Here is a 12,088-nt window from a genome sequence, read left to right on the forward strand (position 1 = left end):
CAGGCCCCTGTGGTAAAAGGGTGGGGTCCTAACCGCTGGACTGCCAGGGAATTCCCTAGATCAAATTCTTAATTGGATTTTAGTTTCTGTATTTTGAACTGTTCAAGTAGTTGATACAACTGTGTTTTATTATATGCATGTACCCATAAACTGTGGTGATGAACATATATATGCTGTGAATAGAAAATAAGTAAAATCATGCCCTCAAAAAAAGTAGAGTAAAGGGTTATCATATTAAAACAAATGATTCAAACCAAGGTGCTATACAAGGGGCTAAACTTCTCTTGTGAAATGTTTAGGCCTTCAGATGGGGGAGAAATGAAGGGTTTTTGTTTAAGGCCAAACTGTTAAATAGTTAGCTGTTCCATTGATCTATAAATTAAAGGCATTTAAAAATTGTTGTTAGGTAATTCCCTGGTGGTTCAGTGATTAGGACTGTGTGCTTTCACTACTGAGGGCCTGGCTTCACTTTCTGGTCAGGGAACTAAGATTCCACAAGCTGAGAAGTGTAGCCAAAAAAACCTGTTTTTTTGTTTTGTTTTTAGTCCTTGAAGCAGCATTATTTTCTGCATCTAAGCAATTTCAGAAACCATCTTCTAAGGAAGCTATGTAGGATTTTTCTGGTAGATTCTTGAGGCAGTATTCATTGAGATTTAATGAGTGAAGGTGCCAGGAAATCTGAAATCCACTTCTTTCTTTGATATAAAGTCACTTAACAGCTTTGTGTCTCAGTTAATTCTTTAAAAATGGAGGTAATAAGATCTAAATATTATATTTGAAGTAAATTATGTACTAATGTAATGATTATTTATGTTTGTATGCCTTTGAGTCTAGTAAGACTTAATGAAGTTTAGTGGGCGTGAAGGTAAATTTACAAATTTTATTCCTTCTGCACAATTAATTTGTATTGGTTAACATCATACTTTTCAAATCAGAAAGCTGAACATAACTGCTTTCTAAAGACAGTACAAGTCAGGGTTTAGAATTGTCAAATTTTGGACATGTAATTTGTCCCTCAGAAAGTGCTAAAAAGTTAAGAACATGAGATGGGTACAGATTTGACTTTTTTGGTGAGGTGCCTGGTGCTTTAGTATTTTTAAAATATTTTCCCAACTGAATTACTTAGGAAACAACTTTTTCTTAAATGAAAAAGAGTAAGGCTACACTTCATTGACATGCGTATGGGAAAGAAAGAGCCACTTGATGTGCTTCAGTTAGGGGACACGTTGCATGTGATTCTTTAGGGCTCATTTATTTCACTGAAGTTCCAGAATCTCTTTAGTGTTAATAGTACCACAGAATTTAAGAAGCAATATAACACTATTTTTGCACTTTGAAATATTCAAACAAGTCCAGCATTAACATAGAAAGTTACAGTTTCTCTTTCAACCTTTCTCTGTTACATTCTCTTTTTCAGAAGTAGCCTTTGCTAACATTAAAGTGTGTCCTTCCAGAGCTTGTTGTCTGTTATTTTACACAAATAGGAGTGGATACAACTGAAGTGACTTAGCGCACATAGCACACACAGAGACACTTTTAAAAAATATAAATGTCATTATCTTATATATAATTGGGAGTTCTTTCCATGTATGCCTGTTTAATCTGCCTCTCAACTTCTGAGTACTGTTCTCCGTAGAATGAATATTGCAGATTGTATTTGATAATTTCTTTTTGTGGTCATTTAGGTTCATACTTTCCTTTTCCTCCTTTCAGCCCTACCACCCACCATGTTATAAATAATAGTATTGTGAATATTCTTATGCATATCTTTGTGTACATCTGTGAGTAAATCTGTATGCTTTAAAATGTAATTTTTCATTTCTATACAAACAGTACAGACTTGTCTCCCACCACTCCTTAACTCAGGCTGTCCCTAGTCTTTGCCTTCTGCTTAATGCTAGTCTGGTGTTTAACAGCTGTTTCATTGAAGGCCATCTAAGATTTTTGAGATCAGAACTTCTCTTGTGATCTTGATTACTGAAAGGACTCTTTCTTGATTTGATGTAAGTCTGTATCAGAAGCGATTAACATAACAGGAGAAGTAATAAATTAATGTGGGAACTTTATAGTGCAGTGGCTAAGAGAACGGTTCTCTGGTGTCAGACTGCCTGGGTTTCAGACTCTGCACCACTCCTTAACCACTCCTTACTATATGTATCTTCAACCTTAGGCAAGTTATTTAACCTCTTTCAGATTTCTCAGCCCATAAATGCTCTCCTCATCCTAATGATATAGTTATAATAATATAGAACCTATGATTATTGTAAGGATTAAGATATAACATGGAATTGTTGGTTCATAAATGTTCCATAAATGTCCTCTGGGGAGTGATAATGGTGAGCTTTGTTGCTCGTCCTACATCCTTGGTCCCTATGCTATTCAGTCACCCAAAGCCAGACATTCTGGAGTGTGAAGTCAAGTGAGCCTTAGGAAGCACTGATGTTAATAAAGCTAGTGGATGCAATGGATTTCCAGTGTGTGTGTTAGTTGCTCAGCAGTGTCCACCTCTTTGTGACCCCATGGACTGTAGCCCGCCAAGCTCCTCTGTCCATGGAATTCTCTAAGCAAGAATACTGGAGTGGGTTGCTGTTCCCTTCTCCAGGGGATCTTCCCAACCCAGGGGTCAAACCTGGCTCTCTTGTATTGCAGGCAGATTCTTTACCGTCTGAGCCACCAGGGAAGACCAGTAGAATTCCAGTAGAGCTGTTCTAAACCTTAAAGCATGATGCCTTTAGGCATCAATGTGTTGCAGTCAGTATGTCAGCAAATCTGGAAGACCTGTCAGTGGCCACAGGATTGGAAAAGGTCAATCCTCATCCCACTTCCCAACAAGGGTAGTACTAAAGAATGTGCTAATCATTGGACAGTTGCCTTCATCTCCCATGCTAGTAAGGTCATGCTTAAAATCTTACATGCTTAGCTTCAGCATTATGTGAACCAAGAACTTCCAGATGTCCAAGCTGGGTTTAGAAAAGGAAGAGGAACCAGAGATCAAATTGCCAACATTCGCTGGATTATAGAGAAGGCAAGGGAATTCCAGAAAGACATCTACCTCTGTTTCACTGACTACGCTAAAGCCCTTGACTGTGTGGCTCATAACAAACTGTGGAAAGCTCTTAAAGAGATGGGAACACCAGACCATCTTACCTGTCTCCTGAGAAACCTGTATGTGGGTCAAGAAGCAACCGTTAAAACCGTGTGTGGAACAACTGTTTAGTTCAAGATTGAGAAAGGAGTATGGCAGGGCTGCCTGCTGTCACCCTGTTTAACCTATACACTGAGCACATCATGAGAAATGCCAGGCTGGATGAGCTAAAGCTGGAATCAAGACAGGCGGGAGAAACATCAGCAACCTCAGATACGCGGATGATACCACTCTAATGGCAGAAAGCGAAGATCAACTAAAGAGCCTCTTGATGATGGTGAAGGAGGAGAGTGAAGAGCTGGCTTAAAACTAAATATTAAAAAAACTAAGATCATGGCATGTGGCCCACATTACTTCATGGTAAATAGAAGGCAAAAGGTGAAAGTAGTGACAGATTTCCTCTTGGGCTCCAGAATCACTGCGCCAGTGACTGCAGCCATGAAATCTGAAGACGACTGCTGCTTGGCAGGAAAACTGACAAACCTAGACCGTGTGTTGAAAGCAGAGATACTACTCTGTGACACATGTCCGGATAATCGTGACTGTGGTCTTCCCAGTGGTCGTGTATGGTTGTAAGAGCTGGACTGTAAAGGCAGAGCACCAAAGAATTGATGCCTTCGGATGTGGTGCTGGAAATGACTCCTGAAAGTCCCTTGGATAGCAAGGAGATCACACCAGTCAGTCTTAAGGGAGATCAGCTCTGAAAACTTGTTGGAAGGACCAGTGCTGAAGCTGGAATTTCAGTATTTTGGTCATCTGATGCGAATAGCCGGCTCATTAGAAAAGTCCCTGAGACTGGGAAAAATTGAGGACAGAAGGAGAAGAGGGTGTCAGAGGATGAGATGGCTGGATGGCATCACCAATGCAGTGGACATAAACTTGGGCAAACATCGTTAGATGGTGTGGGACAGGGAGTCCTGGCGTGCTGCAGTCCATGGGTTTGCAAAGAATCCGACACAACAGGGTGGCTGAACAACAGCAACAAATGCTATTTTGAATAGTGTGATTGTGTTGATAAAAGGTCTACATAAATAGAAAGTAGACTGTATTCCAAACTTATGTCAAAATTACTTAGGTCTGGGAGTGACTGTTTTATTTTCCTTTTACTTATTTTCATAATGAAAAGTAATTTCTAATGGTTTGAAATGGGTCCCAGAAATAGAATCTTACTGTATCAGATAATGCTTTTAGCAAATAAGATTTAACTTTATAAACATTTCAATTTACGTAGGAATTAATTTAAGTCTCCCCTGTATTCCTGTAGGACACTGTACTGGGACCATGTCTTGTGTGCTTAGTCGCTCAGTCGTGTCCAACTCTTTGCGACCCCATGGACTGTAGCCAACCAGTGTCCTCTGTCCATGGGGATTCTCCAGGCAAGAATACTGGAGTGTGTTGCCCTGCCCTCCTCCAGGTCGTCTTCCCAACCCAGGGATCAGACCCAGGTCTTCTGCATTGTGGGCGGATTCTTGACTATCTGAGCACCAGGGAAGCCTCTCATAGCCTTACACTTACCTTTTTGTATGCTTTTACATATAGAGGCACTCAGCAAGTGTTTATGAACTTAAACTAGTTCTGATCATCCCAAGAAGGCCTCATTATTGCTTTTTAATATTCCCATATTATTCCATGAATTTCTAGGCCATTGTGCTATAAAAAGCACACCAAAATAAACTTACAGTAAAAACACATGCTGTTATAGAAATAGTTAGAAATCATTAATTTCCTATTATATTTCATATTCTTATTTTTAATATTTTCTGGTTGAACCCAATACTTTGCTTAATGTTTGTTAAAAATATTTATGTGAAATTTGCATATAGTGTCACATAACAATTAGCCTGACATCTTTGTTGAAGGAGAAGATCAAGATTGTGATTACATATCACCAGCCTTGCATGTGTAACAAAGCAAATTCCTTTCTAGTTTATGTTTGAAGTGTTTTTAAGTCTCAGTAATATTTTTCAGATAATACACTTTTATATGAAATAATCAAAAACTTGATTCAGGCATTATAGAAAAACATCTCAAATATTTTAAGAAAAATTTTGAAACCATACTGCATAAAAATGGTTTGATTAATCTTATTTTTGCTATTTCAGATCATATATGAACAGGAAGGGGTCTATATTCACTCATCTTTGGGAAAGACCAATGACCAGGACAGCTTGATTTCAGGAATATTACGTGTTTTAGAAAAGGTATGTTTCTAGTAAATGACTTTATTTAACAGTTGTTTAAATAAATTTTTTAAAATAATTGTTTAAATTAATAATTGGGACATTATCAGCAAGTTTGAATTTCACATGTAACATAAAATTATATAATTGACAGTGGTTGTAAATTTGACATCAAAGTGATGTTAGAAATAAAATTCTTCAGATAAGTCAGTAAAATGGCGTGGAATATTTTTAAATTTAGTAAAAGTTACAGTAGTATAATTTTTTATAATGAAAATCAGAATTTAGAAATCTGCATATTGTTTGTTGTCAAATAGTGATTGTTTACATATGGTATGGATATTAAGGTGCTAATAAATTTAAGAGGTTAAAAATTGATTTTGGGGGCTTCCGTGGTAGTCCAGTAGTTAAGAATCTGAGCTTCCACTGCAGAGAGCATGGGTTTAATTCCTGGTCAGGGAACTGAGGTCCTGCATGCCTTGTGGTGCAGCCCCCCAGGGAATTAACTGTCGGTGACTGAAAAATAAGATATTGCTGAAGAGTAAATATGGTTAATAATTTTTTTCCTAGGATGCTGAAGTAATAGTGGACTGGAGACCATTGGATGATGCATTAGATTCTTCTAGTATTCTCTATGCTGGCAAGGTATTTAAGGAAGAAATATCTGACTAAAGGAATGTCATTTTTAAATAAAAGCTTTATTAAGATATAATTCATGTACCATAAAGTTCACTGTTTGAAAGGACATAATTCAGTTTCTTTAGTATATTTACAGAATTGTATAACCTCACCAATAACCAACTTTAAAACATTTCTATTCCAAAGAAAGCAGTCACCTCTCATTCCCACTTAACTCCAGTACTCTTCACTCATTAATTTACTGTCTGTCTCTGAGGATTTGCTTATTGTGGACATTTTATCCGAATGGAATCATATAACGTAGTTTTTTGTGACTGGCTGCTTTCACATAGCATACTGTTTTCAAGGTTCATCCATGTTCTAGCACCTGTCTGTGCTTTCCTTTCTTTCCTTTTTGCTGAATAATACTGCGTTTATGGATATGTGCCATATTTTGTTTATTCGTTCATCAGTTGATAGCACCCCACTCCAGTAGTCTTGCCTGGAAAATCCCATGGATGGAGGAGCCTGGTGGGCTGCAGTCCATGGGGTTGCTAAGAGTCAGACACGACTGAGCAACTTCACTTTCACTTTTCACTTTCGTGCATTGGAGAAGGAAATGGCAGGCCACTCCAGTGTTCTTGCCTAGAGAATCCCAGGGACGGGGGAGCCTGATGGGCTGCCATCTATGGGGTCGCACAGAGTTGGACATGACTGAAGCGACTTAGCAGCAGCAGCAGCAGCAGTTGATGAACATTGGGGTTGTTTCCATCTTCAGGCTAATATAAATAATGCTGCTGTGCATGATCAGGTTCACATTTCTGTGTGGACATATTTTCCTTGAAAACCTAGGAACGGGATAGTTGGATTAGTTTATGTTTACTGTGTCTAACGTGTTGAGTTCTCGCTATGGAAGGGGTTTAGCTCTGCCTTATCTCTTTTTTTTTTTTTTTTTTCACTTTTAAACACTTTTTATTTATTTTTTTTTGGTTTTAATTTTATTTTATTTTTAAACTTTACATAATTGTATTAGTTTTGCCAAATATCAAAATGAATCCACCACAGGTATACATGTGTTCCCCATCCTGAACCCTCCTCCCTCCTCCCTCCCCATACCATCCCTCTGGGTCGTCCCAGTGCACCAGCCCCAAGCATCCAGTATCGTGCATCGAACCTGGACTGGCAACTCGTTTCTTACATGATATTTTACATGTTACAATGTCATTCTCCCAAATCTTCCCACCCTCTCCCTCTCCCACAGAGTCCATAAGACTGTTCTATACATCAGTGTCTCTTTTGCTGTCTCATACACAGGGTTATTGTTACCATCTTTCTAAATTCCATATATATGCGTTAGAATACTGTATTTATGTTTTTCCTATCGCTTAACTCACCTTGAAACTATGGCTCAGTTGTGTACATTTCTTCTCAAAGTATTAATCACATAGGCAATCTAATTTTATCTTCTTAAAGACATTTCTTGCAGAATTTTCTTCCAAGTTCCTTCTGAACTGGCTGCTCTCTTGGTTTGCTGTGCAGCAGTTATCCTGGGGGTTCCTTTTGCCTCTCTCCCACAGTTTAATCCCTGTTTCCTGTCTCCTGTGCTGTCTCCTCTTTTGGTTTACTCTCTAGTTTTGGTGCACCTCCAGTGCTTCCTCAGAAAAAGCATGTATGAGACCAAAAACATCTCTATTTTCAGACTTTTTTTATCCTTCTGTGAACATTTGGGTTGAGCTATCAATTCTGAATTGATGACTGGCTGGCATAGAATTATAATTTGAAAAGAAATTACCCCCATATTTTTGGAAGTTACTATCTTTACATTTCTCTTATTTCCTTTATTGATGTTAAGTCTAATGTATTTGAATCCTGATCCTTGCTATATTTTTTTCCTGTTCAGAAGTTTTAGAATTACCTTTTTGTTGGTAGTATTCTAGATGTCCTGGAAATGTGCCCTTGTGGTCCTTTTTATCCTCTGTGTGGATGCTTGATAGGCCTTTTTAATGTGAAAACTTGTATCTTTTAGTTTTTAGAAAATGTTCCTGAATTGTTTTAGTGGTGGTTTCTTCTTCTTGTCCATTTTCTACTTTCATTCTTTCTGGAACCCTCCACATGTTTTATATCGGTCCTGTAGTATTTTAATTGCTGCTGTGTCGCTTCAGTCATGTCCGACTCTGTGCGACCCCATGGACTGCAGCCTACCAGGCTTCTCCATCCCTGGGATTTTCCAGGCAAGAACACTGGAGTGGGTTGCCATTTCCTTCTCCAATGCATGAAAGCGGAAAGTGAAAGTGAAGTTGCTCAGTCGTGTCTGACTCTTAGTGACCCCATGGACTGCAGCCCACCAGGCTCCTCCATCTGGGATTTTCCGGGCAACAGTACTGGAGTGGGGTGCCATTGCCTTCTCCAGTATTTTAATACTTTACTATTTTCTAATTCTTTGTATATGTGTATGTTATTTTCTAGGAAATTTCTTTAGTCTTATGTTTCAGTTCTTCTGGAATCATTTTCATCTTTGCTGTTTTTAAAATTTTGAATGCATCTTGTTCAGTTCAGTCGCTCAGTCGTGTCCAACTCTTTGTGATCCCATGAATCGCAGCACGCCAAGCCTCCCTATCCATCACCAACTCCCAGAGTTTACCCAAACTCATGTGCATCAAGTTGGTGATGCCATCCAGCCATCTCATCCTCTGTCGTCCCCTTCTCCTCCTGCCTCCTATCCCTCTCAGCATCAGGGTCTTTTCTAATGAGTCAAATCTTCGCATGAGGTGGCCAAAGTATTGGAGTTTCCACTTCAGCATCAGTCCTTCCAATGAACACCCAGGACTGATCTCCTTTAGAATGGACTGGTTGGATCTCCTTGCAGTCCAAGGGACTCTCAAGAGTCTTCTCCAACAACACAGTTCACAAGTGTCAATTCTTCGGTGCTCAGCTTTCTTTGTCCCCTTTCCCCCCTTTAAAAGAAAAATTGTATCCTGTTTTTCATGGATGCTATTCATCCATGATTCCCTTGTATCTGAGGAATTTAAGGATAATTTTGTAGATGTTTTCATTTCTGTATATAGTCCACTTTCTCTGATTCACTATCTTTCCCCCCGTTTCATTTAGACTTGTATCATTTATGTAGACACTTGCCTTTGTTTGCTGATGGTTGTTGTGGTGCTAATAAACAGCACATATGAAAAACTGATCCTACTCTCAGTGTATAGATAGGTTTGTTGATAGTTGGGACTCAGGGTGACCTGGCTAGGCTGTTGCCTTGGGGAATCCCTGGTGTTGAAACCTGGGTCTTTTTTCTTGGACTGGTCATGTGTCAGAGAAGAGTACAGATTTCTGCCTCAAGAGGGAAAACTGGATTCTACTGTTCTGGGAACTGATTGGAGGAAGAGAGCTGGGAGTCTTGCCACTCATTTCATGAACTTTTGATTCATTGTCCTGTTTTCAGTTATTATCTCTCTGCTCAGTGTCCCTGGTTGCTTGTAATCCAGAGAGAATCTGCTTTACCTTTTCCGGTGAATAAACCTCCAGCCTTCTGGACTCTTGTTAGTAGCCCTTTTTTCAGCCTGACCTTTATCCTAGTTTCCATAAGTACGTGATTCGCCAGGTCCAAGCCTGCGGGTGGGGTTGGATTCTGTAAATGCTGTTTAGCTTTCCTCTTTATTAGTAGTGATGGTGGTAAAGGTTGCATTTTTTAAATTGGGCAAACAAGGAGGACTCCCTGAGAAGTGACATTTGTGGAAGGACTCTGAGGAAAAAGCACTCCACTTTATAATTTCATTCATTCAGTTTTTTTCTGCCCTATTCTTCAGTCTGTTTCTATTTCTTTATAATATATTCCTGTTCCTATAAAATCTTTTTTCCATTTTTGAAAAGAATTACACTAGTAATCCATATTGTAAAAATTCAAATAATAGAAGGTTGAAGTCCTCCTTGACTAGAACCCCATCCCTCACGTGTTTACTGTGTATCTTTCCAGACTTATCAGTACACATTTCCTGCCTTATCTGTGTAGTTGTGTATATCCATTCATTCGTCCATTGTCCCTGGTTTCCTCTAGTGTGTTTCTCATTGTGTGTGTTCCATGCAGTTGTTAACGCTGCATACATTGTTTCAGGATTTCCTTTTATTTACTTTTACATATTGAACATAAATACACATGAACAGATATCAATCTTTAAACTTCTGCATAGCATTTTATTGGCTACCCCTAGTTTATTTACTTTTTCATTGATGGCTAATAAGGTATGTTCAGCTTTCCACTTTTACAAGCAATGTTATGATGAGGATTCTTATATCTGCCTCTTTGTATACATGTGTATTTCTTAATGTAGATAAAGTTATTGTGAAATATGCATATTTTAAATTTTAATAAATATGACTCAGTTTTCATTTCAGTCAGTACTGATTATCCCTGTTATCAACAGTGGGAGATAGCGTTTCCTCACACTGTCTTCTATTTTTTAATTGAAGGGTGCATAAAAGCTGAAATTCATCTTGCTTCTCTTTATTTCTGAAGTTGGACATCTTTATTTGTCACTTCATGTTTTCTTCTTTGATTTGCTTGTTCATGCCATTTCCTTTTCTCTTTCTGATATTTGTTGATTTCTAAGTACATTGGTAGGGGTTATTTTTATATTCTGCATGTTTTCCTGTCATCTTCTATGTATTTTAGAAAGATTTCACAAGTTTTGCTTATCGTTAACTTATGTGTAGTATCTTTTGTTGACTAGAAGTTAAATTTTTTGATTTAGTCAAATTATTAATGTTGCGTTTTAGACTTGGTTTTTTTTTTTTTTTTTTTTAGGTTTTTGGTTGTTTTTTGTTTTAGTCTCTTTTAAAAGAAAGTTCTTTAGGACTAAACATGTAGATATGTTATTTGTAGCTTTTAGGTTATTTTGATTAAGAGAAATATAGCAGCCAATGATGATGACTTCCATAAGTGGCTGTTGTTGGCTGTTTTCCTCAAATAACTTTCCTCCAGAAGTCTGGAGGTTTGGAGTTCTTTGCAATGTTTTTCTTGCTTTTTCTCTATGGTTGTAAGGTGGCTGTTACATTTTTACCAACATAGCTGCATTGAAAGCAGGAAGTATCAAAGCATTCCCAAGGCCTACTGTTCTCTTAGCTTTTATTTCACTGATAACTCTGTCTGCAGGAGAGTCTGGACACGCTTTTCTTTTTTTGTTAACTTGAACAAGGGAGAAAGGGTAGGAAACAGTGTTCAGTTTTGCCACCAGTGACGTCTGCCACAACCTACAAACTTAATTTATATAGAAGCTGAGAAGACATTATTGATTGAAATGAAATTCTAGTCTTAGTCCCTAAATATTTTATATGTTATAATTATTTTAGGACTCCAGTTCAGTTGTAGAATGGACCCAGGCCCCCAAAGAAAGAGCTCATCGAGTCGCGGAACATCTGAACAGTTACGAAGCAGAGTGGGACATGGTTAATACAGTGTCATTTAAAAAGAAACCACATACTAATGGAGGTATGATTTCAGTCTTTTGAAATCTTAAACTGATTTGCTACAGTATAAACAAAAGTGCAAAGAAAATGGTTTCATGCTTCTTAGAGGAAGGAGGATTTGCTGCTTTGATTAATATGTATAACTCTTACGTTTTTATTCCTTTATCATCTTTTTGTTGCCTTGGTTGTGACTTCATAAAGTACTTGTTCTGTTTAAGTTATTAATGGCATAAAAAAGAAGCACTTTAAAAACTGCTTTGGTTGTCTCTCATGTATATTTTTCATAAATCCTGTAGAATTAAAAAAAAGTCATGTTATTTCATCCTTAAAGCACCAGGGGGAGATGGAGGATACCGCTACAGCATATTGTTCTAATTTCAGTGTTTACTGGGATCATCACAGCTCATTGCAGTCTCCCCTTTATATATATGTTCAGTGACTATTCTCCTTTATATATAAATTTATGTTTGCTGTGTGGTGACTGTCTACATGTAGATAACAAGAAAGAGCCAAGCCAGCAGTCTGGTAGAACACATACGTATACTATCCCAGATACAAGCTCGCTAGCCTGTCTGTGATGTGGCCAACTTACTGGAGGTCTCTTTAAAAAATACTAAACACTCTAAATTAGAGTTACATTTTTTTTGTTTTGATTTCTTTGTATTTTATAACTAATAGG

The 12,088-nt window shown here is 37.9% G+C and overlaps 1 protein-coding gene across 2 annotated transcripts in view; it reads left to right on the top strand.

Annotated features, from left to right (window-relative positions):
• TBC1D15 (TBC1 domain family member 15) overlaps nt 1-12,088 on the top strand; it is a 74,377-nt gene that overhangs the window by 16,534 nt on the left and 45,755 nt on the right. For both annotated transcript variants that reach the window (XM_005206017.5, XM_002687169.7), the window contains exons 2-4: nt 5,248-5,346; nt 5,896-5,970; nt 11,293-11,431. In XM_005206017.5, the coding sequence (XP_005206074.1) occupies nt 5,248-5,346; nt 5,896-5,970; nt 11,293-11,431 (313 nt within the window). The remainder of the gene's footprint in view (nt 1-5,247; nt 5,347-5,895; nt 5,971-11,292; nt 11,432-12,088) is intronic.

This window comes from Bos taurus, chromosome 5 (genome assembly GCF_002263795.3).
Source record: "Bos taurus isolate L1 Dominette 01449 registration number 42190680 breed Hereford chromosome 5, ARS-UCD2.0, whole genome shotgun sequence".
NCBI classification, from domain to species: Eukaryota; Metazoa; Chordata; class Mammalia; order Artiodactyla; family Bovidae; genus Bos; species Bos taurus.